Below are 27,012 nucleotides of genomic sequence, written 5' to 3' on the forward strand. Positions count from 1 at the left end.
AATTACGTCCATTTAGCATATTTTAATCACGGCCAACGAATGTGCAAATTGAGTGAATTCTGTGTCGACCCACAACCAAAAGCACAAAATCTCAGTCTCCACAGTGTGCTTAAGAAACAGAAGGAAGTTTGACTAGATTGCTAACACTGATTCCAGTGGCGAGTGGGGTCTTGTGACACGCACTGATGACAACTAAAAAGCTGTTATGTGCAACAGTACACTTGGCAAAATGACATCCACTTTAAACCCTTTTGACGCCATTATGAGAACAAATGTTGATCTTGGATTGCATTAAAACAGTTAAGAAATGGCGCACACGTGCGCGTACACGCACGCGCACACGCACAGGCACGCGCACACGCACACGCGTAAGAAAAAAAAAAGAAAAAAAAAGGCCAACTTCAAATATGAAGGTCAGATTTGAAAAAGTTGAGATTTGAACCCGGAACTGCACAACTGAGAGGGAGGGTTGTTACCCACTATCGGCACCGTGGCTCCCTACTGAATACTGCTAGTCACTGAAAAACAGCCTTTTGAATTGACTTAAATTGAACTCAAGTTCTGTCCGATGCACGTGATTAAAATGTGGTTACAGCAACCACCCCCCCCCCCCGCCCCTCCCCATTTAAAAATTACATCCATTTAGCATATTTTAATCACGGCCAACGAATGTGCAAATTGAGTGAATTCTGTGTCGACCCACAACCAAAAGCACAAAATCTCAGTCTCTACAGTGTGCTTAAGCTTAAGAAACAGAAGGAAGTTTGACTACATTGCTAACACTGATTCCTGTGGCGAGAGGGGTCTTGTGACACGCACCGATGACCACTAAAAGGCTGTTATGTGCAATAGTACACTTGGCAATACGACATCCTCTTTAAATCCAATCCCCCCCCCTGCGGACGGATAATCACATGTAGTGGAAAACAATTAAAAAACGAAGAAAACAATATATGTCGGTACTTTTTCTGTGTAGTGCAAAAAGCAGAACGTAGGACACCCTGTGTCTCTTCAGTCTTGACTCAAAAGCGACAGTTTGATTTGCAATCTGAATGACAGACTTTTAAAGGTGTGCAGATACAGTATTTAATATTTAAACTGACCATCAGCAGGCCCGTTTGATATGCAAAAATATGCTTATGGTAGCATCCATTTCCACACGACGTAGATAGTTGTAGCGAGCCGATGACTAGAGAGTAACGGTGACTATGTTGAGAGGTGGAATGAAAAATGACAACAAGCACATGGAGCGTCTCGCCTTGCATCACAGCACACAGCCAGGCAACGCTTGTGGTGGCACTCGTTTGGATCACACGCATACCGGAGGGTACGGGAGGGGGGGTGGGGAGGCCTCTGTCGGCACCATAGACATACTTGCATGACACTTGATAGTAAAAATCATATCAAAATAAATTACATAACATATAAATTACTTTAAAATACAAAAAGAAAAAAAAACGATTTGGCAATGTTGAGTTTCTTCTTTTTTTTTTTTTTCTTCAATATTTTCACACTCTGAACGTTCGGTGAAATGGAGGCGATGGGTGCATGGACGCCATTTGGTGATGTGAGTATGTTACTTTGCAGCTGCCTGGGCCTGTTTTGATGAGCGTGAGAGAGCCCCACGCACGGCTGATAGACCTTTTGTTGTGAAGGCAAGCCAGGACTGATGTGCCAACGGTGTTCTCCGACATTCAAACTCAATCAAGAAGGAGAGTTTGATATGGGCTGCCAGCTCATCTCACATCATCAAGACATTTAAGAAGAGCGGCCTTTGCAGGTCCATGTCAGTCTATTTTGTGTGTTGGGTTTGGATATGTGCTGGAGTCGAGGACAGCTTTCGAAGTCCAGGTCTTCAAACGGGTAAAGTATCTCACAAAAGGAGTGCTTCACATACCGTACACTTTTGAAAATATTTTCAATTTTTTTGGCTGTTTTGGTTTATGGGACTACACTGAAAAAAAGGACACTTTGCTACAATGTAGTCAGTGAACAGCTTGTATAACAGTGTCTATTTACAACTCAATTCAAAATGACAAAGCCCTTCGCTCGAAACTGCTGGCGGCAGAACAAAGGACTGAGCAACCACCCAGCTGGAAGCCATGCCCGGCGAATTCTGAGGCAAAATGCAAAATAATCACACAATGTATTTTTTAAGTTAGCTCGTTACCTGTTGTAGCATTTGCCAGCGGCACACTGTTTTGTTTCTACTTGCAACTCTAATCCAAACAAAAATATTACATTTTTCTCTGCGGACTTGACATGGCTAGCGTTGAACTTTTCGGCCGGGACCCTACCCACCTTTTTCTCTCTCTCTTTTTTTTTTTTTTTTTGGGTAGCTAGCTCCAACGGCTAGTTAACACCAGTGGCAAGTGTGCAAACACACCACTGAAAACAGAGCAAAAGTACTGGAAAAAGAATTTGTCAATGGCATTTTCCATGACGTTACTGTTATGCGGGCAGGTTGGTCTTCAGGCCACATTGGTTGCAAAGCTGTTTGCTTGTTTTCAATACACAACGCATACTTCTCTCTTTTTTTTTCCTTTTTACTCAAGACAGTAAACTTCAACTGAGTGGGACATTAAATCACTTCAAGACTTTTTTCTGATAAATTGTTTTGTCTTGAACTGCTGATTACTGTGAAGTGAGCTGAAATGAGTTCTCTGCCACAAGCTGCACGTGGACTACTTTACATTGTAGAGAAGCATCATTTCTTCGATGTTGTCCCGCAAAAGGATATTTATGATATATTTACAAAAATGGGAGGAGGATGCACTCACTTTGGTGAGATTCTCTCCATCAGCGTTGCCATAGTAACGGATCAGTGCTCATCAGTTCTCCATGACCTCTGCGCACACCATACCGCCGTACAGCTGCGGGGGATCCGGGTGTGTCCGCTCCTCCGCCTCGCTGTCCGTGCTGCCTTCGCTGTCCAGGCGGGTGGAGGGGTGACATGGGCCCGGTATGGATGGGTAAAGGGCGTTGGGGGGCAGCGGGCTGTGGAGGAGGTCCTCGTCAGAGCTTAGGTAGTCACCCTCAACAGAGGCGGGGCTGGCCAGGCAAAGATCCTGGTAGTTGGCGCCCATGGTGGTGAGCCTGGAACCTGGGGCCCCGGCCTTCTGACCTCGCAATAGCCTGATCTGCAAACGCAAAGAGGATGTCACACTTTCGAACCAGCATGTCTCTCATTAGCCTAACACAACGGATTCTATATATCTATTAATGTATAGCTGTCAATATTACTTCTTTCATTCTCAAGCGTAAATTTGGATACAGTGTATATGGTGTGTATACACTGAGCAATATTCATGCTTCCATAGCCGCAGATTTATTAATTTATTTAGGGGGGGTGGTGTCCTTGGTTAGAGTAAAAGCAGAAATCGGCAAAGTACTGATTCCCCCCCTTACAATTGCTATAAATAAGCAAATAATGTGAATAAGGCGAAGGCGAACTGTTGTAAAAAATAAAATAAAATAAACATTTAATCTACAAACAGTAGAAATAAGCAGGGTTTTTCCACAAATAATGGGTATAGCTCCCATCCCGTGCAAAAAAAAAAAAAAAAAGAAAAAAGGCAAACTATGACTATGCAGTGGTTGACTGTGTTCAAAAGAAAAAAAAACTCGACACTGGTTCATCATTTTTGGGACCTGGGCCAAAGCAGTAACAGTGCTGCTTTAAGACCATCTGACTGCATCTTGCTGCCAAGGAGTCACTTGGAGTGAGTAGAGGAGCTTCTTTTTGGGGCACCTATAGGCAATTACTATTTTCGGGGTGCATCGTTTTTTTTCACTATTGTTTCAGGTCTTTTTTTCGCCCACAATTTATGCTTTTTTTTTTTTTTGTCATAAAACGTTGCGTTTTTAAAAACTCTTTAGCACGTAGCGCCACGTCTGCGTCGATGTGCTCTTCTTACACTCATGACGGCATGAGACTTGAGATGCGATTTGGCCGCTAGCACCACAGGATTAAACAACCACAAATGACATTTGCGGACAAACAAATTGTAGCATTTTTAAGTGATAAAACACAGGGTCTTTCATATCACTTAATGATGTAAAAAAATAAAAATAAAAAGATCTTTTCAACAACAATAATTTTTAAAGCCACGTCGCGTGATTCGACCTGCACAGCGTGACAACTATAATTTGAGAATTTCTTTCTCACCGCATCAGCACTCAAAATATGAGTCAAGCATAAAAAAAAAACCTATTCAACTGAGATTTTACAAAACGCATTTTCATTGAAACGCGAGTTTCAGTCTCCTTCATAAAACCACAGCTTTGGTGACAAAGGCAGTCAGCCGATGCGTGGGAAGGGGGCTAAAAAGCAACAGTCTCATTTTACGCCCCTTCGGTTGAGAATCCCTGTCACCCACCGACTTGCTCTCAAAAGTGAACATTGTTATTCAGTTACAATTTTCAATATAAGGCTTGGAATGGATGTTTGGGTATTGTGCAGGCATCCCCTAATAACGTGACTTGTAAGTCTTACAAGTGTCAGAACGACTGCATAAAAGTAAAGGACATGCTTCAATGATGAGGCAACCCGATTAAAAAGGAGGCAAAGGGGTTTCAACAACGACAAAAGTGGAAATGTTTGTGGGTGGAAGTGTTAGTTAGAGAGTTAGTGTGATTCCAAATTAACGGTGCAAGATATGTGAGGGAGCACTGTACTATTTTAAGTTTGGGGTTCAATTTTTAAGCATCTTCTTGCATCCTCTGTTTGATTTGGAAAACATTTCTATATACAGTTGTGCCCAAAAAAAAAAAAAAAAAAAAAAAAAAACTGTAAATCAACAGAAAAAAAAATGTAAACAGATAACCAACCATTCCGGAGAAATAAACCTACAAAGTGTCATAAATAAAACGTTTGTCAGTTTTTACCTCAACTGCAGCTGCAGGATTTGCGGCAAATGCATTCATTTGTCATAAATTAATACTCATCTTAACGAATTTTCGGAATTAAAAAAAAAAAAAGCCTGTTGTCTGGATTTTTAGGAAGAGTCATACGGAAGACAGAGACTGACATTTGTTGCAGAATCAATTCCAACTATGTGCACAGAAGCAGCATGTCGAGATGGCGAGCCGAGCTTCCTGTATGACACCTACGTACTGCAGAGATTACTTTGTGGCACATTTCGAATGACATTTGCAAAAGAGCATTTCTTACCGCTTCATCTCGACTAACGGTTGAAACTTGTGAGTGTGCCTGACCTCATTCTTGAGTTCAGTGATCTGGTCCCGAAGCTGGTTGATGTACTGCCTGGAGTCAGAGTGGTTGAGCTGGCCTTGGATCAGTCCTTCCTCCTTCTGAAACGCGCACAAACACACGCACAGTCAAGGTCCACTGCGAAGGGGGGTCCACTAGAAGTGTTAGAGGACTAAGAACTTTGACTTCTTGGGCCATTGTTGTGTCGCCCGAGGTCCGCAGAATATTTATGTGTATCAGATAAAGGAGAAGAAGTGAGTGTCAAACATCTCAATGTAGGCGGCGCTCGAAAGAAGAAGCTATCTCCGGGCCTCTCGGGAGTACATCCTCTAGCCGGGCCTTCTTTTGGCCCCGAAAGACTTTCCGGGAATTACATTAAGGGAATCGTTCTTTTGGTCCAAAACGCACTACATTCTGCCCATTGGGGTTCCTGAAAAGCAAGAGAACCTTTTCAGTGAGTTTTGAAAGTCAAACATCCTCACCTGTATTTCGAGTTCAGCTATCTTCTGCCTGAGCTCGGCCATGGCGGCCATGCTGTCGGCTTCCCTCAGTCGTACGGCCATCACCTCCTCTTTACTCTGAAGAGGACAATGGAGGGAGGAGTCAATTTACACTCGGGACTTTGGGATTATCCTCACGACGACATTTATGCTTTCGGTGCCGTTTTTACTGAGGGCTGGTTCTGTATCAGCCGCGATTTCCCTCCCCGATGACTCACTCTCCACCACCCCCTCTCATCACACCTTGCAGTCCCATTCGGCTTGCTTCCGTTTCATCTCGTTGAGCTGGGCCTGAAGAGCTTTGTTCTGATTGGATAACATCTGGAGACGATCCTGGAGGGCCGAGCGCTCCTGCTCATGGCGCCCGATCAGTTTGCTGTGGATTGTGTTCTACAAAAGACGAAATGAAAACCAGCCAATTAGGACTTATTAGGTTGGTCAACATGACCCTGCGTTTTCATTGGCGAACTTTCCTTGTAGTTTGTGTTCAGCTTCTTCTATACACAGGTACAAAAGAAACCAGCCAAGAGTGCATCCGTCAGTTTTTTTCATACACTTAGCCTATTCAGAGACACGCAAAGCTCCATCTGACACCCCGGACTGGTCTTCAGTCAATCACAGGGCACAAAAATAAGACAGATAACCGTTCAAACTCACTCAATCACCGAGTGGGAACTAAGCTTGCCTGTGCCCAAGTCAGTTGAGTGGACCACTTGCTTAAATATTTACACTTGAAACGTGACATTGATTGAGAATTCAAGGAATTTTCTTTCATAATTAAAACAAATTGAATCAGATCATGTGATATGCTGCGTAGGATTCACATTTGGAACCTCCTTTTACTGCAATGCTCCCCATTAATCTAATTGGACACAAACCACGTGAGACCTGGCACCCTCCCACATTCCCCAAAATCATGCGTCAGGTTAATTGAAGACTAAGTCAGCTGGGATAAGCGCCTGAATATTCGTGACCAACAAACGGTATCGAAAGGACACGGCCAGAAGTGTCAGACCTGGCTCTCCAGCTGAACGGCCTTCAGTTTGACCTCTCGCAGCTCAGCCTGGGCCTGCGCCTCCCTAAGGCGGACAGTCATCAGCTTATCTTGTAACTCATTCATGGCGTTCTTCTTTGGCGATTCCTTCCAGTGGCTGCCGCCGCCTCCTGTGCTGCCACTGCGGGACATGTGATGCTGCTGAAACACGCATGACAAAGTGGTAAAAAAACACCAACAACAAAAAACAAACCTCCCCTTCAAATCTTCACCCTAAAACAAACAAACAACAGTTCACGTGTGTTACCTGCCAGCGCTGGTTGAGCTCTGTGACAGAGTCCTGCATCTCTCTGAATGAGCGCAGCGTCTCCAGTTCCCTCAGCTTCATTTGCTTCACCTCCTCCTGCAGAGCCGCCATGTTGTTTTCATCGGGCAAACAGCTGCTCCACTGGAATATGGGGGGGGGGGGGGGGGGGGGGGAACCAAAAACGAAACATAAATAAATAGTTAAGGTCAGTACAAGGTGTTGACAGCATACATCCAGCGGAATATTTCATGATATACACAACAGACAAATTGTCGGTACCCCTTCTGTAGCTTGAATCTGACAAAAGTAAGAACGGATAAAGCACATGGCTTTTGAATTGTGGTTCAACAGCTTTATTTTGAAACCACCCCCCCCCCCCCCCCCCGGCCTCCAAAACAAAATGGAACAGTGGTTCCACACATCGCAATAAATTTATTAATTAATAGTCTTGAGGCACAATTTTTTTTTGCTTTGACTCATTTTGGTGGGCGAAACAATCGAGTTGGTTGACATTTTTTCCACAGCCCCAGACTGAACATATATGATGATATAACTTTTTTTTTTGTACAACCATTTGAGATAATCCAACATTTTTTCTTGTCATTTTCAGTGAGAATGTAAATAATTTCCCCTTGTGTTTAATGAATCTATGGAATACACAGGTTGACTCTTTGAATCAAACTACTGTGATCAATGACATTGTGTCCTTTAATTGAGACTGACACTCAACTCAATTGCTATGTATGCAAATTTATGTCAATGCAATGAAATGCCGCGCTGGTGCTAACTCCGCCAGCTCACCTTCTCCAAATCGAGCACCTTGTCTTGCAGTTCCTTCATGGCCCCCAGCAGCTCGGTCTCACGCAGCTTGGACTGCTCCAGCTCCGTCTGAAGACTGCTCACAAACGGCTCCGTGTACTAAAACAAACATTGCGGCAAAGTTACAGACAACAAGCGATATTGTTGAGAAACTGAACAGAATTCTAGTGATCCACTGGTCATACTGCATGTATGACAAAGCGCATCATGACAAACTGCTACAGGTTCAGGAAAGCAAATCGAAAACTTTTTTTTCCTGACTTTGATGCTCAGAGCGATTGATATTTTCTATTTTTGTGATATATTCATATACTTCGCCCACCTGCACAATATTTTGAAACCCACTGCTGGTATCAGTATTTCACAAAGATATTTGTAGGTTTTGTCAGCGGTATTAATTTTACAATATTTTGGGGCTTGGATGAATATAAAAAGCTGCATGGTACACCTGTGACATGTTCAATTGGTAATCAGAAATTCAGATTTTGTGTGTGTGTGTGTAACTGTTTTCCTTTACAATAAGAAAAAAAAAACATTCAGAAAACATTTCCAAGTTCATCATATATCAGCCAGAAAATTTGAGGCCAACCAATTCTAGGTTAGAATGAAGGCCGCAACACAGACAAAAAAATCTGAAACCTATTTTTCCATGCCAGCGTTACACTGCAAAGTGCATGGCTAATGTTTTCCTTTGAGATGGATTACAAAAGCGTAGCGTGAGTAAAAGAGCGAACGTGTCACTTTGGCCATCTCGGCTTTTGTTTATCGAAGAAGAGAGTTCGAGCCCGGAGGTGATTGAACTCTAGTCAAGGGTGTCGAAACAGATTGGTGCTTCGTTTAACAGAACCAAAGCAATGGCACCATTTAAAAAAAATGCTTTGTTGTTGATTTTCAAAGGACTGAATGTTTGCGTCTTTTTTTTTTTTTTTTTTTGGCCAGAAGAGAACAGGCATGCCTTGTGTGTTAGTATTAAGTTAGCGGACTAGTTGGTTTTGCACTTTTTTTTTTCGTTTCATGCTAAGCGTTCTCTACTTTTTGCTTCCAGTGATGACCTTTTGTTGCTGCAGCTCTCGAATGGTGTCCTGCGCCTTCTCCAGACCCTCACTGGCTGCGTTGCACTGCTGCCTCACCACCGCCAGCTCGCGCTTGATCACATAGTTCTCCTCGGCTTCCTGCGCCCTGGTCACCTGGCCCTGAAACGGCACACCAGAACAGCATTTGAAATATGGAATCTTAAGATACAAATCACGCATCAATATAGGGAAAGGGGTTCATAATAATATCATGCTGACAGGTAAGTCGCACGTATTCAAGACTCAAAGGAAAATTGATGTTATTTGGGAGAAAGGGAATTCGCTTTTTTTAAGGTGAGCAGCCATGACAAAAACAATTTACAGTAGAATGCCCAAATGTGAGGAAAAATACATCCCCAATGTTGCACAAAATGTTAACTTCTCACAAAAAAAGAGACCAAATATTTAGTGTACTTAAATCCCAATTTTAACATCATAAAATGTTATTTACATGCCACATGCAGGAGTTGCACAGTGTCATCATAGCGTCTGCATTTAATAATTGATAAGCATTTAATACAATAAACGAACATGCAGATATGTTTGTGGACTGAATATATTCACAATAAAAACATTTTAAAACAATCTTTTTCCATGCAGGTTCGTTAAGATTGGGTAAGAGTTGAGGAGAGGACTGTGAGCCGAGCAGGACATTGGTTCATTCAAGTACTCTACCTGGATGAGTCTATCTGCCAGAGCAGCACTCTCCTACAATGTAATGAAGGGATGCAACAAGACGTTGAAAAAAAGAGGCCACAAAGAAAGCCAAAAAGTAGAAAAAAAGAAAGAAAAATGAACCAATATGAGGAAGGGGGGGAAAAGAGGTGAAGAAGAAAAGAGGCAGCATGGAGATCAGTCAGAAAATAGCATTTTAGAGAGGAGGAAAAAGAATACTGGCTGTAATACTACATTGTGTACACACTCAAAGTCCATCGCTTACCTTCTCGAGGGTTTCAATCCGCTGTTTCAGCAGCCTATTTTCTGTGCGCAACCTCTGAAAACAAGAGACAGTTACAAAGCTGTATGCTAATGTACAATAAATTGGAAGTTAACCCCAAAATTTTCCGGACAGTACTCTGTTCTATATTTCTCCATGAATCAAAACATTCGGATTATATTGTGTTGGCAGAAGAAGCGTTCAACAGTAAATTCCACCCGTTTTTTTTTTTTTGGTCAATTTCAGGGGGCGGCCATTTTGCCAGTTGCTGTCGAGTGAAAACGACACGGGTTGCTTAGGGCATGACCAATCACAACTACTCACATGGTTTTTGAAGCTGACAACAAAAAAATCAGGTGCATGTTACGGCTTAACTCGTATTACACAAACGAAATAATGTAGTATTAATCAGACTGCTGTGTTTGGACTCGTGGAGGCTAGTAGAACAAACTACTGGAAGGAAAATTTTGGAGTTGACTTCCCCTTTAAGAATTCTGATGATTATATATGTTGGGTGGAACATTTGTTTGTTTGTTTGTTTGTTTGTTTATTGAACATAAAACATATATACAGTAATAATTTGACAGAAAATAAGGTAGATAAAAAAAGTAAAAAGAAAGAAATCAATCTTCATTCAACACAGTTATTATGTTCAAGGGAGTAGGAAGAAGTAAAAAACGTATCTAGTCCTACCCCGTTATGTGATTGTATCTAATAAATCATTTTTATATCAATCAGAAAAGTAAGAAGAAAGAAGTCTCCATTAAGGCTCATACTTTACCCTTAACCGTGATATTTTTACAACTTTTGGTTTGTATCGGGATTATATACTTCCACACCCTGACACTCTTGTGTCAATTTTCTCTTAAATTCATAATGGATATTTATATACCTTTCTCTATTTATCAACTTAGTTCTGATTTATCATTATATTTAATGTTTTGAATTTATCATTTTAACTCTGATTGATGTAGGTTGTTTGTACTATTTTTTTGAATTTGTTTTTTAACTCGGCAAGCGATTTACTCATTTTCAGGTCCGTTTCGAGATTATTCCACAGATTAACACCTTTGATAGATACACTTCTTTGCTTGATGTTTGTTCTTGTTTTGAGTTTTTTGAATAAGTTGGTACCTCTTAAATCATAGCTGCTTTCTCGAATTTCGAAAAACTTCTGAATGTTTTGGCAGAGCAGGTTATTGTGTGCTTTGTACATTAATTGGGCGATTTTAAAGTCAACCAGGTCATAAAATTTCATCGTATTTAATTTGATAAATAGTGGATTTGTGGGTTCCGTATATTTTGATCTATTAATAATTCGAATTGCTTTTTTTTGTAGGTTGAGAATAGGGAGTGTGTTTGTTTTGCAGGCATTTCCCCATATTTCCACACAGTAGGTCATATATGGTAATAATAATGAAGTGTACAATGTGTACAAAGATCTCTTATTTAGCACTTCCTTGGTTTTGTAGAGGATCCCTACGGTTTTGGCTATTTTTCTTTTTACGTTATCGATATGTGGCTTCCAACATAGTTTTGAGTCTATTACTAATCCGAGAAACTTGGTTTCATACGCTCTTTCTATCTCAATTGAGTTTACCATAATTTTAGCTTGGTGTTTGATTGGTCTTGTGCCAAAAACAATTAACTTCGATTTTTTCAGGTTAAGTGACAATTTATTTCTGTCGAACCAGTTTTTTAATTTGTTTAATTCGTTTTCTACGGTTGTCAGGAGCTGTTTCAGATTTATTCCAGAACAGTAGAAAGTTGTATCATCAGCAAATAGGACACATTTAAATTGTTTTGAGACCTTGCAGATATCATTTATATATAAGATGAATAGTTTTGGACCAAGCACTGACCCCTGAGGAACTCCGTGAGTGATTTTTAGTTGATTAGTTTTTTTATTGTTGAGTTGCACGTACTGATATCTGTTTTCTAAATAACTTTTTATCCATTTATAAGCTACACCTCTAATGCCATATCTTTCTAGTTTTTTCAATAATATACTGTGATCTATTGTGTCAAAAGCTTTTTTTAGATCATGGCTCGGTTCACTACTAAATTGGTTAAGCAACACTTGCTGGCATCCCCGTGGAACACTCGCTCAGTGGGACACAATGTTACAGTCGTTTGCATTTAGGAGAAAGGGGGTTGGAAAAGATTCATGGCATTCCATTCATTTCAATAAGAGTGCTTTTTGAGATGGGATTTGAATTACCAGCATAAAAAACAACAACAAAAACAAAAAAACTGAATTCTAGTCAAGGCACTATTATAAGAGCCCCCCCCCCACAAACCATGTAATAGTATAAAAGAAAAAAATGCCCAATATTAAAAAACATATTTCCACGAGACAAATGTCTTAACTCAAGAAGTACATCGAGATAAAGCTCAGAAAATGTCATGTAGTGTTTCCCAAGAAAAAGGAAATTCTTTCAGATTAAAGAAAAGAAATACTGGTTTTACATTATTTAATGTTTACTTGTTATATGTAAACTGCTGGAATATTATTCTCGAAATAAAGCCCCCTAAAATTATTAATCCTACAAAAAAAATTATAATACTGTCTTTAAATACAAAATATTTTTTCATTGATTGCTAAAGTAAATGATGTCAAGTGCCCCAAGGATGAATGTCATAAAACACACACCTTAATCTCAATTTGCTCCTCCATTTCTTTGTTCTTGATGGTTGTATATTCTTTCTCCAGCCTGATGTGAATAGAGAAAAACAACAAAGGCTTCATATTTGAAACGAGCGACACCAAAAGGAGTTCTTTGGCTCTGGGTTTTGCTGGATAAGCCTCCTGCCCCGGGCTATGACCTAACGAGGACTCTCACTTCTTCATTCTCTTGGGGTTGTACTTGATCTGGTATGCCTTGAGGATCAGCTTGTCTGGGCAGCTGTCAAACTGGTGGGGGATCACCTTCTGAAAATGCTGGAAGACAAAAAGTGTGTGTGTGGGGGGGGGGGGGGGGGGGTGCAGTTAGAGAGAGACACGTGGATGCGCCCGCATTCAAATCGGACAAATTTGCAGCTGCTGCATCGTTCGGCGACAATAGCCTTGACATCGCATATATTTGTATACTTCTCCGCCTTTTTTCATGAGAACGATTCTTGTCAGAGGTTTAGCGTATTTGCTCTCATGTAGGCACTTCAGCTAACTGGCCGTTGCTCGCAGGGAAATGGGGCACCGTACAAATAGCATGCATGAAGCGAAACAGCAGAAACCAGGGTGGTTGGGAGACTATGCAATGTGGAAGGACAGTTTAGTATCTTTACAACTTTGTGTGAATTTCATCATATGAAATGTGTACTGGTCAGTGTCTTGGTGACCCGACACACTGGTGCTACTGTGGGACGATTAGAATTATTTTTACATACACGAAACAAGTAAAGTCTGTAACGAGTTGGAAGTCTGAGATTTATGGACAATCGATAGCATTTGGCAACCCTCGTACACCGAATAAAGTTAAGATGTATGAAAATGGTCCATTGTTATATTTGACTCCAAGAACATGAATGTGAGAGAGTAGTACCAGCATTTTATTTGGTACAGTTGATCCCTGAATACCCGTGGTTCTGCACCCGAAAATTTTCATATTCAAAAAAAAAAAATGTACACCCCCCCCAGGTGCCCAGAAAAGAGCCATATAAATTTGATGCATTATTAGGATTATTATTATTATTATTATTGACCTGTGACATGCCCTCCATGTCCAGCTGAATGAGGTCCGTCTGGTTGTACTGCAGAATGGCCATGCCCACACGGAAGATGATCTCAAGGCCCTTCAGGAAGGTCACACAGCTTGGTTTTATATGCTGACTCAATACACGGATATAGATCATGTCATCCTCCTACCTCATACATAAAAATATCAAATATGCGTGTGGCGACGGGCAAAGGGAGAAACGTGAGGAAGAGCGTGAGGAACCAAGATGAAGCGTACATGGACGTATGAAAACTCTGGGACCGGAAATGGACGTTAAGCTCTGGAAGTTGTTCCTGATATGACAATAAAAAAAAACCAAAAAAAACAGTTGTTCTTCTAAGCAGACGTCAGAATCAAAAATATTGCAACTTTGCTGCCCTCTAGTGGATGTAACCTGCCCCTGATTGCCTTTTTTATTTTTTTTAACCTGTAGCAGATATTCAAACTGGTAGATGCAGAGTCCCAGTTCAGCCATGCTGGGTTTGAAGAGCTCTCGCAGACGGTATTCCTGCATCAGACGCACAAAGACGCAAAACGCCTCTTCTTCGGGCATCTGGCACAAAAGTGAGAGTGGAGAGTTTCCTCGTTAACAACGGTGGTATCACACGGTGGCGCTCTTATTAACACTCGAGAAGTTCTATGACCACATTGGACTCTTTTTCATTTATTACAGATTAATCTAGTGAGACAAATTAGCCCCGGTAGCATTACCTGCATGAGCAGCAGGCCAACAATGAATGCACTGCCTTGGCAGTAGCCCACCTCTCGATCCACAAGAGAGTATGCCTGGGGGAAAAAAAAAAAAACGGACGCAAATGACCTTCACGATACATATTAAAACATATTTTTAAAATTTTGGGATTACATGTCAAGACCGGAAGACAAATTCAAAGATAAACATAATGAACAAAACCATAGCTGACCCAAGAATTGTGACAGCAATTTCAAAATGCCCAATATTTCATCAGACATGCAAAATAAATAGGCGCTAAATTCAATCATCAGGCAAAAATGCCGATCAAAAGTTGATTTTGGTTCGTTAAATTAGCGGCCCTATTTAGGTATTCATCGGCATTTTCTTTACAGTTACAAATTTAAATTGGTGCGTTGTAAGTCAGATCACAACAAGAGTGAAAACAAAGCTGTGGCTTTACCGCTTCAACTTTTCACGCTTCATGAAACAAAAATGTGTAAACATGCACTTCTAAAGCACTTAACTTATCTACAGTATAAAACTATACAAATATATGTATAAAAACAAATCCAGCCGACAATTTGAAATTTGCATTCTAACACAATGCAACGCCCATTTGAATTCAATGAATTGTTCAAAACTTAGTGCGTACTGTACAGACAGCATATCATCAACTCATAGCATATAGGCTAATTTGATCGTCGACATATTTTCGGAATACTGTACAGGCATGTAGGGCGACATCAATGTTGATTGCAAAAGACAGCAGTCGTGCCTCTTCCACAAGGTCAAACATCTCAACCTGATGTGTTTTTACCTTCATGACATTGAAGAGGACCTCCTGGCCCAAACTGTCCTGACCTTTGAAGAATTCATGCTCGGGGTAGGTACGGGCAATGTCTCTGCGGATCAACTTCTCGCATGGGGACGACATCTTGAGCAGCTCCGAGTATTGATTCTTCACCGGCATGTCTGTGGCATTGCCGAGCAACTGCCAGACAATGGCCCGGAAGTGATGAGGAATGCCCTTCCGGATCAACTCCTGGATGACACAGCCACGGATTAATGCAATACTTATGCATGAAGACAGAAAACGGAAAGAAAATTTGACGTCTCACATTTGAAATATTTAAACCAATTAATTTGGCCGTGGGTTTGGTGGGGCAGGTCCCCTATCAAACTCATTTAGTTGCAGACAGGGGCTTGATGTTTCCCTCAGAGGGCTGTGAGAAGAAATCCATCTAAACTAACGTGCTTTAAACACTTTAATGACACTATAATTGGAGTTTAATTTAAACTAAATACACAACAACAACAAAAATACACATATTGTATATTTAAATACAAGACATGCTTCTTTTGAAAAACATCACGGTGCTAAAAGTCAACTCGATTACAATATTACTAAGTGAAAAACACACGTTCACACTTTTGGCTACATTCGCGTCCAATTTAGTGTTTTTGTAGTTATCTGTTCAAAGACAGAATTTTTGGACTCCAGCATAAATATTTGAGTGAGTGACATTGGAATAGAATGAGAATGTAGAGTTGGCCGTTTGTAGCCCGGGTTAGCGGCTAGCTGTTAACCAGCTAACCTTTAGCCCATCTGGTGTGATGAGTGGCAGGGCTTCAGTTGAGGCACATCTAGGCATGTTCGTTCGATGTTTATTTTGCTACCATTTGGTCAATAAAGTGACCGGGAGCTTGTTGGATGTTCTCAAGTCTTGTTTTCGATATCAGTGTTGAATTGAAGACTATCTGGAGGAGATGTTGCCATATTATCGCCGACACTGACATCGAACTACAGTAGTTGAGAGAGAATTAAGTAGTGGACTCCCATTTTGTCTCAAGACTCAACTATTATTTTAACACAATCACCAGCCTTCTTAGCATGTTTTAATCAACATCCCTTTTCAGGAGCCATGTTTTTTTAAGGAGCTGTGAGACCATATCATGTCATTGTTAGTGTCATGTTTTGTCCTTGTTTCATGCACTTAAACGACTCCTTGCTTATTTTTCCGCTCTGATTTCATCTTGACTCACTTAGCTGTCCCTTCTCTCATCCATCTTGCCATCGGAGGTTTCTCCTATTTGCAGCGCAGCACACACGGAGGCCAGTGCGACAGAGAGACTACTTTTGTGCATTTATACTGTAGATCATCATCTAGTATCTCAGCTTTGTTCCCTTAGATCAGTGGTCCCCAACCTTTTTTGCCCCACGGACCGGTTTCATGTCAGACAATATTTTCAGGTGTGACGGATAAATACGACAAAATAATATGATATTTGAAACATAATAATAAACACGAATCATTACACGAGAACGTCCTATCAGACCGCAACACTCTCTGGTTGCAACGTTTAAACGTGCCTTCAAAATAAGACCACAAATACAAAGTGCATGAAATATACGACGCACCATCGGCGCATATTATGCAGAGTGAGCTTGGTGCGTGAGAATCTCCCGTTGAGATAAATCCGTATTTTTAGGAGGAAATTCTAATACTGTCTATTAAATGTTGCCTTCTTTTGCTCGGAAGTTATAGGCTCCTCTTCTGTCTCCTGGCTGGGCTTTTCCCCCTGCCCAAAGACGTTTGTTTTTTACTCATTTTGCCATCTCCCAGGTTTTATTTTAGCGGTCACCTATCGCGTGACAGAGAAGCGCGCCTTGACCGGCGTCAAGAGTGACACACTGTAGACGGATGTACAGTAACAGAGAATCCGGTGATTTTCAAAATAAAACATCTTTCAGATAAATGTACCGTATTGGCCCGAATATAAGACGGCCCTGATTATAAGATGACTCCCTAAAGACTCAAGTTTGAAAAAAGACTTTTTAATAATAATAAAATGCATTTTATTTAAAAGCGCCTTTCATGCCACCCAAGGACACTGTACAGACAATAAGAAAATACAATGTAAAAATTAGTAAACGAGATATTATATAAAAACAGGACATAAAATCATAAAACACCAAATTTGAACACCAAATTAGTTTTTCTACAGAAAATATTTACAGTACATCTGAAACAAATGATTATAACAATATATTTGAGAGAAAAAGCATGTTATTTTGCCTCATTCAAATCTAAAGTGCAATCACATTCGCAAATGAATGGCTTCTGGTTTTTGAAATGTAAATGACATCATAACTTCTCCTCTGGGGCCGGTTAACCTGGACAATCTTCGACCCACTTTTCTCCAGATTGTCACTACGTTTCTCCATTTTCTATTACTGTATCTCTTCGATTATTTTCTTCTCTGTTCCTTCTTGCCGCTATTTTTTATTTTTCTTCTTCGTGCTATCGCTATTTTTATTTTTATTCTTTGTGGCAGGGGTTCACTTTGGCCTGGGGAGTCAAGTTCAGCATTTGCTTCAATGATATCTGGCGCCATCTAGCGTCGTGAATGGGTAGAATGTCTAGACCCCGAATAGAAGACGACCAGCACTTTTTCAGTCTTATTTCAATGCAAAAAACACCGTCTTATATTCAGGCCAATACGGTAAATTCTTTATTTTAGCCGCTTGGAATTGACATTGATTTACATGGGACAGGAGAAGTGAACCAAGCTACAGCTTCTTGTTGGCTTTGAACTGAGAGTCGCCGCTTGGAATTGAAATGGATTTACATCGGACAGGAGAAGTGAACCAATCTCTTTTTTTCATCAATGGATGCTACAGCTTATTGTTGACTTTGAAACTTAGCTTGTAGCCGACGTGTGCCCATTTTGAGCATGACGCCTCTGATCCACTAGTGAAAGGACACTTTGATTCTCTCCTCTTTCATCTCAAACTGCTTTATACAACATGCTTTATGTTAAGCGGTTTATTACAGCTGCAGCTGTTGTGAAAATGCTATATAAATCAGGATGTATTGTATTGTATTTATTCTTTCTGTGCGGCCCAGTACCAAATGACCCACGGACTTGCTGCCTGAGATGATACGCATCTCCTCCAGTTTAAGATCAATGCGATACAAATCACTTAATTTTTGTGTAGATCACTGAAGCAAGGGGGCTGGTTACTTTGCGGTGTACTTGGAAAAAAAAAATCAATATCAAGGAATCCGTCTTTAGAAAGGTCCCCATTTCCTTTGGCTTCCTGCTGTAGTAGTACACTCAGAACACTTGAGTTGCTCGTTGATAAAAGGCAAAAGAAAAGGTGGCTGAATATCATGCAGTCAGCGGGAATTAGCTCAAGCTGCAATTCACCTTGAGGAGCTTGTCCTTCTTGCGTCTCCATTCTTCCCATTCGTTGACAATGCGGCCCCAGAGGATCCAGGTGTCCTCCTCCAGGTGGGACAGATTCGAGGAGGCCGAGGAGCTCGACACCAGCGAAGAGCCGCTGTTGCGCCGCGAGCCCGTCATGGAGCGCATGGACTTCGAATCGGCCTCCAGTAACCTTGGAGTAATAGACCAGTGCAACATTAGTAAGGATAGGAAGCAATACTTCCTTAATTGGGTGGCGGGACGACACATTTAGCAAGGAATATTAGGGGTACACTGAAAGAAATAACAAAACACTAAAGTAAATTTGAAAAAAAAAAGCCAAACATTTTGAACAATACTTATTGATTGCTATTCTTTGGACTGCAAATCATTCAACCAATGTGGCCTGTCACCTGTTCTGTTCCTCCAGTTTAGCCAGTAGCTCCAGTTCATCTGGACTGAGGTTCTCGGAGTCTGCCGGAGAAATTGCGGGCGCTGACAGCGCCGCATCATGGGAAGAGGAGTCCGGGCTGAGGACAGGACTGCCCGTCGACAGGGGATCTGGATCCAAACCAGGAGGGGAAGAGGGGCAGTCGAGGTGTGTGGGGGCCAGGCCGCAGCCCTCTCGCTCTGGGCTGCTGCTGGCTAGAGACATGACGCTTGTTGCCGAGCGGGGAATCGGCGCAAGTGTAAACTCCTCGTCTGCCTCTGGTCTCGCCTTCCTCGGGATGTCAGCTGACTGACCGAAGAGCCAATAGGATCAGAGGTCTTCAAACCTGGCACAGAGGGATGGCGAGATTTTCTTGAAGGTTTTCAACAAGTTTTGATGTCACCGCATTGCCGTTCTGAATAAATAATCACTTGCCAGTATTCCTCCAATGAGAGACCTTACCGCAAATAAATGCCTGCAATTGAGTTTATTCAAAAAATAAAATAGGGCACAAATATTTAAGACTTATTCAGTATTTCAAATTTTCTTAATAGATATTTAAATCGATATAAACAAAGCTGCCTCCTTCCACAGTTGGGCCAAGGCCTCTTTGATCCAAGGATAAACCGTCGGATGCTCATTTGAATGTAAAGAAGTAAACATTAGCGTATACCAGACGCACTGCTCCAGACGCCCCCAAAGATGAAATAACAGCAATGATGTTTGTGTGACTCAGCACCAGCGTGGCTTTTTCTCGAGTTGTCACACTGCAGTCACAACAACCTCCTCTGAAATTCGCGATGGTGGTTTGCAAAGGCCCGAAGAACGTGCGCAAAGAAAAGCTGCAAGAATACGAGTTGAGAGAGTTCACAGCAGAGGACTTCAGTCAAGTTATTAATGGAAGCTCATTTCACACTCAAACCAAACATTTTGAGTTAATGGAACATGAAGAACCGTTTGGGACTTCCAAGACGATTACATCATTGTTTCCATGAGTTGTTTAATGAATGTTAAAACACCACAAGTGTTTTTTGTGCTCCACTGCGCACCAGTTATTTATTTTCAGGTTATTTAAGGCATTTGTACCCCGAGCACAACATTCATTTTGCTCATGTTAACCAAATTCAGCGCACGGCGTATCTTCTTCCTTTAATTCTCCATTGTTACATCCATTTTTTCTTTTTTTTTAACACATGCATGCGTTGGCTATAAAAAGGCCCTTGTGATCATTTCACACATACCAGAGAAGAACAATCCTTCATGCCTGCCTTTATCTGAAGACGAACCACAAACACACCATCAGTCTTTGAGACGCGGCTCCTTAAATTGATCCATTGTGTTTCATTAAAATATATATATATATATATATATATATATATCCCCCTCACTGCACTACATAAAATGTCCACTGTCGTGACGGCTGTCCCCAAAAGCGTTAAAAGACACAGCGTGACTAACTGTGCTACTTTTTCCAGTAATACATCCTCGAGTTAATGAATTCATTTTTCAAACATGATAACTCCGAAAGAAAGCCTCAACATCCTCATTTCCTCTACCTGCGGCGAGGCTTCCTGTTGTCTCTTCCCTGCCACTGTATCACCATCAATCAATAAAATACAATACATCCTGATTTATACACCGGTAGTGCTTTCACAACAGCTGCAGCTGTAACAAAGCGCTTAACAAAACAGTTAACGTAAAGTAAAACAATAAACACAACACAACATAAAACACGGACAGTCGTGCACAATACTAACCACTTTTCCCTCACACGCTTTGTTGTTTAAAGCAGTTTGAGATTAAAGAGGAGAGACTCAAAGTGTCCTTTCACCAGTGGATCAGAGACGTCATGGCTCAAAATGTGCACACGTCGGCTACAAGCTAAGTTTCAAAGTCAACAATAAGCTGTAGCATCCATTGATGAAAAAAAGAGATTGGTTCACTTCTCCTGTCCGATGTAAATCCATTTCAATTCCAAGCGGCGACTCTCAGTTCCAAATACGCATCTGCGCTCCGCGCCGACGCTCCGCTCTACTCATCCTCAACGTCAGCAGCCATCCATCCAGCCGTCCCAACGCAGACTGTCCAACAGCGCCGACATCTCCACTGAACAAAACAGGGCTGTGAAAAATGCTGCCCATTACAGGCGCAAAAAACACAAGCACCGTCCAGCACAGACAGTCAAAATGGCGCCGACATTCCTCCCAAGCAAAATCAGTGCTGGTACAGGCGTGCTACCGAGATGGCGCAACCACCAAGCACAGATTCTTCTCCTTTGACGAATGTCGTGACCCAAAAAACGCTGAAAACAGTCTACATCAGCTCCACACGACGAAACAACAAACACCATGTGAAAAAACAAAAGACAAAACAACAAAAAACGACAAAAAGAGCAAGGCTCTTGAAGAGCACTTGCCGACGGCTGCCTACTCGGGTGCCATCTTGGAAAATAAAAAAAAAAATGAATCAGGATTAATTCACGTGTGGCAGCCAAATTTGAGATGACGATTCAAATACGACTGCACAAACCAAAACAAAGATGGCTTTAACATTTTTTCCTCTGCACATTTAGCTTCGGGTTAAATTTAACAAACAGTCAGCCAGGTATGAGTGGAGCGCATGTTGCCATTGAGCACCAGTAAGTGCGTCTCATTCAAAACAAGAATAACAATGGAATGGGGACCGGCATCCCAGAATGGCTCATGTTCCACTGTGTTTTGAACTCAATGCCAGATCATTTGTACTGCATGAGCATCGCCTACAACTCTCGACAGTAACAAATGGACTATGAACACAAGTCCATGACAGTGTCAAAGACACTCCTGACAAATCAATGCTTCGTCACAAATATGTCGAGACCACCGTTTTATAAGGCTCTTGATGCATATTGAGAAAAACTCGAGGGCACAACCCAGCATGACACCAAAGTGCACAAACAAAACAAGCAAAGCACAAAAACAGCGAGGACAGGAGTGCACCGACAGCGTCAACACAGAAAACGGCGCTCGGGGAAGAGACAAGGGACGCATTCATGCGTCGCGGCCAGCCCAATCAAAAGAGCCATTAACAAGCCAATGAGACCAATTACTTTTGGAGCAAGAAACAGTATCCGGGTGCTTCAGAGTTTCTCGGCCAAGAATACATCAAAATGTACATCATGTGAACACGGTATAACAACTTGTCATGACAGACATAGCCTAGCTTCTAAACCAGAACTGCAGCGTTAGCTTTCTAATCAGGGTAGACAAGATGAGTGGTTCACCGAAGCAGGACTCAATGCGACGCTGAAACAAACATGCTCCGAACCAGGAAATGAGAGTAGATACCTTGAAACAGGAGTCAAGATAACGATAAAAGGCGCTACATTTAGAATACAGTCTGCTTTTGTCAGACAAGCAGCGTGACCCTTCAGAGACATCTCAGCAACAACAAGGACTGTTCATTGTCAGGGGCCGGAGTGTGAAATGTGTCAATCATGCATGACGGCAGCGGAGCGATACGTTGCTGCTGATGCATTTTGTTATTTGAAGGACACCGTGAAGGCCTCAGACAAAGTGAGGCGAGCCCAGATGTTGCGAGTGTGACCGCGTATGACTGCGTGATGACTCAAATGTAAACCCAAACCAAACCCGCCCAGACAAGTTGTGTTGCCGTCGTCCCGACAAGTCGGTTAATAGGTGACTCATCAGTCTCAGCCCATGATTATCAGGTAGCTTGCACGTCCCTATACCGTCATGTGTGACTGGTTGTGCGCCATTATCCGGCACAGTGCCTTTGTCCCGGTGCTCTGCACGCACATTTCAGTGCAGAATGTGCCTGATTTACAAATTCTTTGCCCTTGGTAGAGGGAAGCTTCTCAAAGAGCCCATCTGGCGAGCTGCCTGGGGCACACTAACACTGTTGATCTCCTTCACATTAACTGTTTTCTAATAAAATAATAATAATATCACTATGTTCCAAACACAAAATCCTTCATGTCCTGAACTGTTTCCTGAAACGTAAACGTGCAAATTTCCCCTGCGTGGAACTAATAAAGGTTATGTTATCCATGAAAGGGGAGAAAAAAAAATCTGTATGAAGGCAACCGGTACACAATCACTTAGAAGGGCAGTTCTCATCTGGTGAGTCGAGACACAGATGTGGGTCACGGACCCATTTTTGGGGGGGTGGGGTGGGGGGGTCGTGGACAGTTACACACACACTCACACAACCCCCCCACCCCCCAAAAAAACTCATTATTTTTTTAAAATTAATTTAAAAAATACATGTACCCTGGTACCACACTAAAGTGTAGCTACTAAGTTCCCACACTGGATATATTACGAAAGGGACAAGCAATGTGACCCTCTTGTGTCCTGGCAACAACTTTAGATTGTCACAAAATTCAGTGGAATAAAGCTTCTGGTTGGCAAAAGTTCCCAAGTGAGAACGAAAAATTTCTAATCCATCCAGATCTCGTTCGCTGCCATCAAGGCAATTAGGGAATGGGGATTTTGGGTGCGAGTCCAAACTCTAATGTTCTTGTTCTGGTTTTTTTTTTTTTTTTGTAAAATGAATCCCCCCCAAAAATGCCATTTATATATTTTTTCCTTCTTCATGGTGCGTTTTTTTTTTTTTGACTGGTGTGACCTGTTACACCGGAGCGACTTCTCATCTGAAAAAATACGGTATCTCATCTAAACATTTCTCTTCGCTTCATGACGTTAAACATACTCCCAATGAATAAATCCTCCTCTCCGAACTATTTCAAAACAATACCTGGACTATGACATTGGGCGATCAAAGCGTAGATGTATTTAATGTTTCCTCCCGGGTGTTCAGTCAGTTGACCTTTTGAATCAGTGGTGGCGCCAGCAGGCAACTTCAAATCGGTAATGAATAAACGTGAACCAACAAGATGAAATCATTTCAGAGTGAGTTGAACTGCCGTGACCGACAAACATTTACACGGCCATATTTTGATTCCCACCTAATTATTTGGACAGCGTTTACATATCGGTACGACTCCAAGAAGGCAGTGAACAGCACAGCACAATTCGGTCATGTACAGCCTACGGGACTCGTCAGATCCAGTTACAAAAGTGCTAGCCTGCGGGAACAATAAGGTGGAGTACTGCCGCTTTCGGGGGGGGGGGGGGGGGGGCAGTTCAGCAAGCTGCTCTGTGCCAGCAAAAAGGAGATGAAGTGCAGCAACACTGCGCTGAAGAACCACGACACGGGGAAGCCTCCAGCCAGTCAGGGTGGCCCGCTCTTTGGATCAAAGTTTCTATTTGTGGCTTGAAAATAAAACTACACGAAAGAAAATGAGTCTGCGTCCCGTACCACATTTTGACATAGTAAAACAGTTCAAACTGTTTTTACGGAATAAGAGGCGGGAATTTCCTTGACCGATTTCAGGTGAAAATAATTCTCCATTTTTATGTATTAATCACTCTTTGAATGTACGAACTCCTGTTTCAGTGCCAGTATTGTATTAATTTCGAGAGTAAAGGCCTTTTTGCATGCATGGGTGTTAATCCATCGAGCGATTGCTCTCTGCTGAGAATACCTTTTTTTTTTTTTACATGACTACTATGCACGTTATTTTCCTACATCCACTGAAAAAAAATGATGAAAGAAAAACACACACCACTGTATAGCCACGCATCTATTCATTTTTGTAGAAAAGCAAAGATTGTGAGCAGTGTCACTCAGTGTGACTTTGTTTTAATAAATAATGGCCAACAAAAGTATGATTAATGTAATTGTCTGAGCAGATCATTTGAAGAAAAAAAAAACGGGTTTAGTTAAGATTGAATCTTGTCTGTCAAAATTGTCTTTTCATGACAGTTTTCCCTTGCCCACCATTAAATCAGTGCCTTTCCTTCTTGACATGAAAACAACCTGTGAACATTTAATCATCTCTTCTCAACAATCTGTTAACCTTTAATCATCTCTCCTCAGTGTCATCACATGCTTGCAAAGCTTTTACAGAGTAGAATGAGCTGAAATCATCCTCGTGTTTAGACTGGAGGCTAATTTCATACAGTTTGTACCCAGCTTTAAATACACAACATTTTCTCGGTCGCACAAACGGACAATATTCGGATTGCTGATCCCAATGACTTTCGAAAATCCCACATAGCTGCATTATGAGGCCATGGTCGAAGCAAGTACGGTACTGAATTGAAAGAGCTAAAGGGGTGAGTCACAAGTGTACTTTGTCTTTGGGTCTGTGCTCATGAGATCAGATCAAAAAGACTTAAAGTGCTTAAAACAACAAATAACAAGATCACCAGGAAGTGAGAAAGAGATTAGTTTCCCCTCGGGACCCAAACGTGTGATATGCCGTTTGCATGTTTCAGGGATTTAAGATAATTCTGAGAATCAACTCACTGTATTCATCAGTGGTAGGTTCAAGATTACATCCAACAGACGATGATCAATGGCTTGGTGAGCAAACCCTTGAAGCAGAGCTATTTCAAGTACTCATTGTGTCAACCGGATAAGTGATTTCCAAAGTTTTCCAGGTGCGGATACATAGCAGCAATTTCCCTCCGGGGACCTTGACTAACTCAGCTGGGCCCAACTATTCGTGGGGGATTGTGAAAATATGCTTATCATTTACAACCGTTGAAACGCATTAATTTTACATGTAAAAATTATCCCCCCCCCCCCCAGAAAAAAAAACGCTGATAAACGTCCTTTGTTTTCCACGAAAAGCTGGGGAAGAAATGGGGAAAAAGTATATTTCAAAAATATCCACAAATAAGTGAATCGGCGAGTACCCAACTGCGTGCATGCGGTGGTCCACTGTATGTCATATGTGCTTAGGCTAAGTAGAGGAACGCGGAAAATATTGCAAAAGAAATACATACATTTGGAATTTAAAAACGTTGTAGGCTCTTTCAGAGGCCGTGCTGTACATTCTGACGACTGTACCTGAAAACTAAAAAGAGGAAGAAACAACTAATAGCAATGTTTTGCCCAGAGTATAACTGCAAGCTAGCTGTATTTCCTCAAATAGTGGCCCTTCCTCTACAAACCGCTGTGCTCCAATTATTTGCCCGGTACCACATGTCATTTATTTAAGACAAATAAACGAGTCCCTCAAATTACTCTCTCTTTTTCCAGTCATAAAATACTCGTCGCTATTTAATAAAGAGGAGCATGAGTTCCACTAATGCTTCGTCCAACACAATTTCCATAACAGACTAGTCATCAACATGACAGCTCATCTCCAATGATATCAGAGCTGGTCTGCTTTGTAACTAGGATACCCGAACAGGCCAGCACGCTGTGTGCAGTCAATCCACGGCTGAGGCGGAATTAACATCTGTGGTTTTAAATGACACATCTCCTCCCGGGAGGGAGTGCAGATACCACCGGCTTCCCACGACAGCAGCGTGGTTGTGTAACAGCATAAAAAAACGAGAGCAGGACAACACAACATGGCCATCCGACATTATTTTTCCCAATGCAAATAAAGCAAGAATAATGAAAAAAATGCTAATAAATATGAACGTCGGCGTCTTGTTTGAGAGGACATGTGACGGAATGTAGCTGATGCAGCGAGGAAGAGTGGAACATTTGACCATTTATGACGACATTCATCGATGATTGAGCTAGGTGGGCCTCTGTTGTACTTTAGCAGTGCAATTTGACAAGAACCGCCAAGGTGGTCTCGCAACAACACTGTCACCAAGCTAAATGAACGTAAACAGAAAACATAAGTGCAGTACTTACCAGACGCGTTTTTCCATTCCGCGACAGTGCAGATTCAGTCTCACCCACGACTGGAACGCCTAAATATCAACACCGCTGGTGTTATCGGCTAATTAAAATCCTCATTTATTAGACCGTCGAAGACAACACACACTCGGATAGCGTCCAACGCAGTGCCATCCCTCCCGGCGATGCCAGCCCCGACAGCTGCGACCGCCCAATTAAAGATGCCAGCAATGTTTTAACGTTTATATATTTTTAGTTTGGAATCAGCGGAAATAAACATGACTGCAACGCCGACTCAACAGGGGAATCGGCGCAAACGGCAGCATCAATCACGACGAGGAAATCATTGAGGGTGGCTGGCGTTCGGCAGCCTTCGGGAAGGAGGAGCGAGCCAATCGGTGCGGACAACGG

At 41.8% G+C, this 27,012-nt stretch overlaps 1 protein-coding gene across 4 annotated transcripts; it reads right to left on the reverse strand.

Moving 5' to 3' along the window:
* evi5l (ecotropic viral integration site 5 like) lies at window positions 1-26,960 on the reverse strand. Of its 4 annotated transcripts, none has more exons than XM_086120432.1 (20): window positions 26,617-26,960; window positions 18,875-19,237; window positions 18,465-18,654; window positions 15,070-15,294; window positions 14,270-14,344; window positions 13,986-14,111; window positions 13,708-13,851; window positions 13,545-13,634; window positions 12,686-12,783; window positions 12,496-12,556; window positions 9,846-9,899; window positions 9,581-9,613; window positions 8,885-9,025; window positions 7,815-7,931; window positions 7,014-7,154; window positions 6,728-6,904; window positions 5,956-6,102; window positions 5,695-5,790; window positions 5,218-5,313; window positions 1-3,140 (listed from the first exon to the last, which is right to left on the reverse strand). In XM_086120432.1, exons 2-20 carry the CDS (start codon window positions 19,114-19,116, stop codon window positions 2,832-2,834), a joined length of 2,562 nt encoding a protein of 853 aa, XP_085976558.1. In that variant the 5' UTR covers window positions 19,117-19,237; window positions 26,617-26,960; the 3' UTR covers window positions 1-2,831. The 4 variants fall into 4 exon arrangements, with proteins under 4 accessions (XP_085976558.1, XP_085976557.1, XP_085976560.1 ...); XM_086120431.1 differs by having other exon boundaries at window positions 6,728-6,907; XM_086120434.1 differs by lacking the exon at window positions 9,581-9,613.
* Window positions 26,961-27,012: the final 52 nt, after the last annotated feature.

Source organism: Hippocampus guttulatus, chromosome 9 (genome assembly GCF_054856545.1).
Source record: "Hippocampus guttulatus isolate MCC_2025c chromosome 9, RoL_Hgut_1.0, whole genome shotgun sequence".
Classification (NCBI taxonomy): Eukaryota; Metazoa; Chordata; class Actinopteri; order Syngnathiformes; family Syngnathidae; genus Hippocampus; species Hippocampus guttulatus.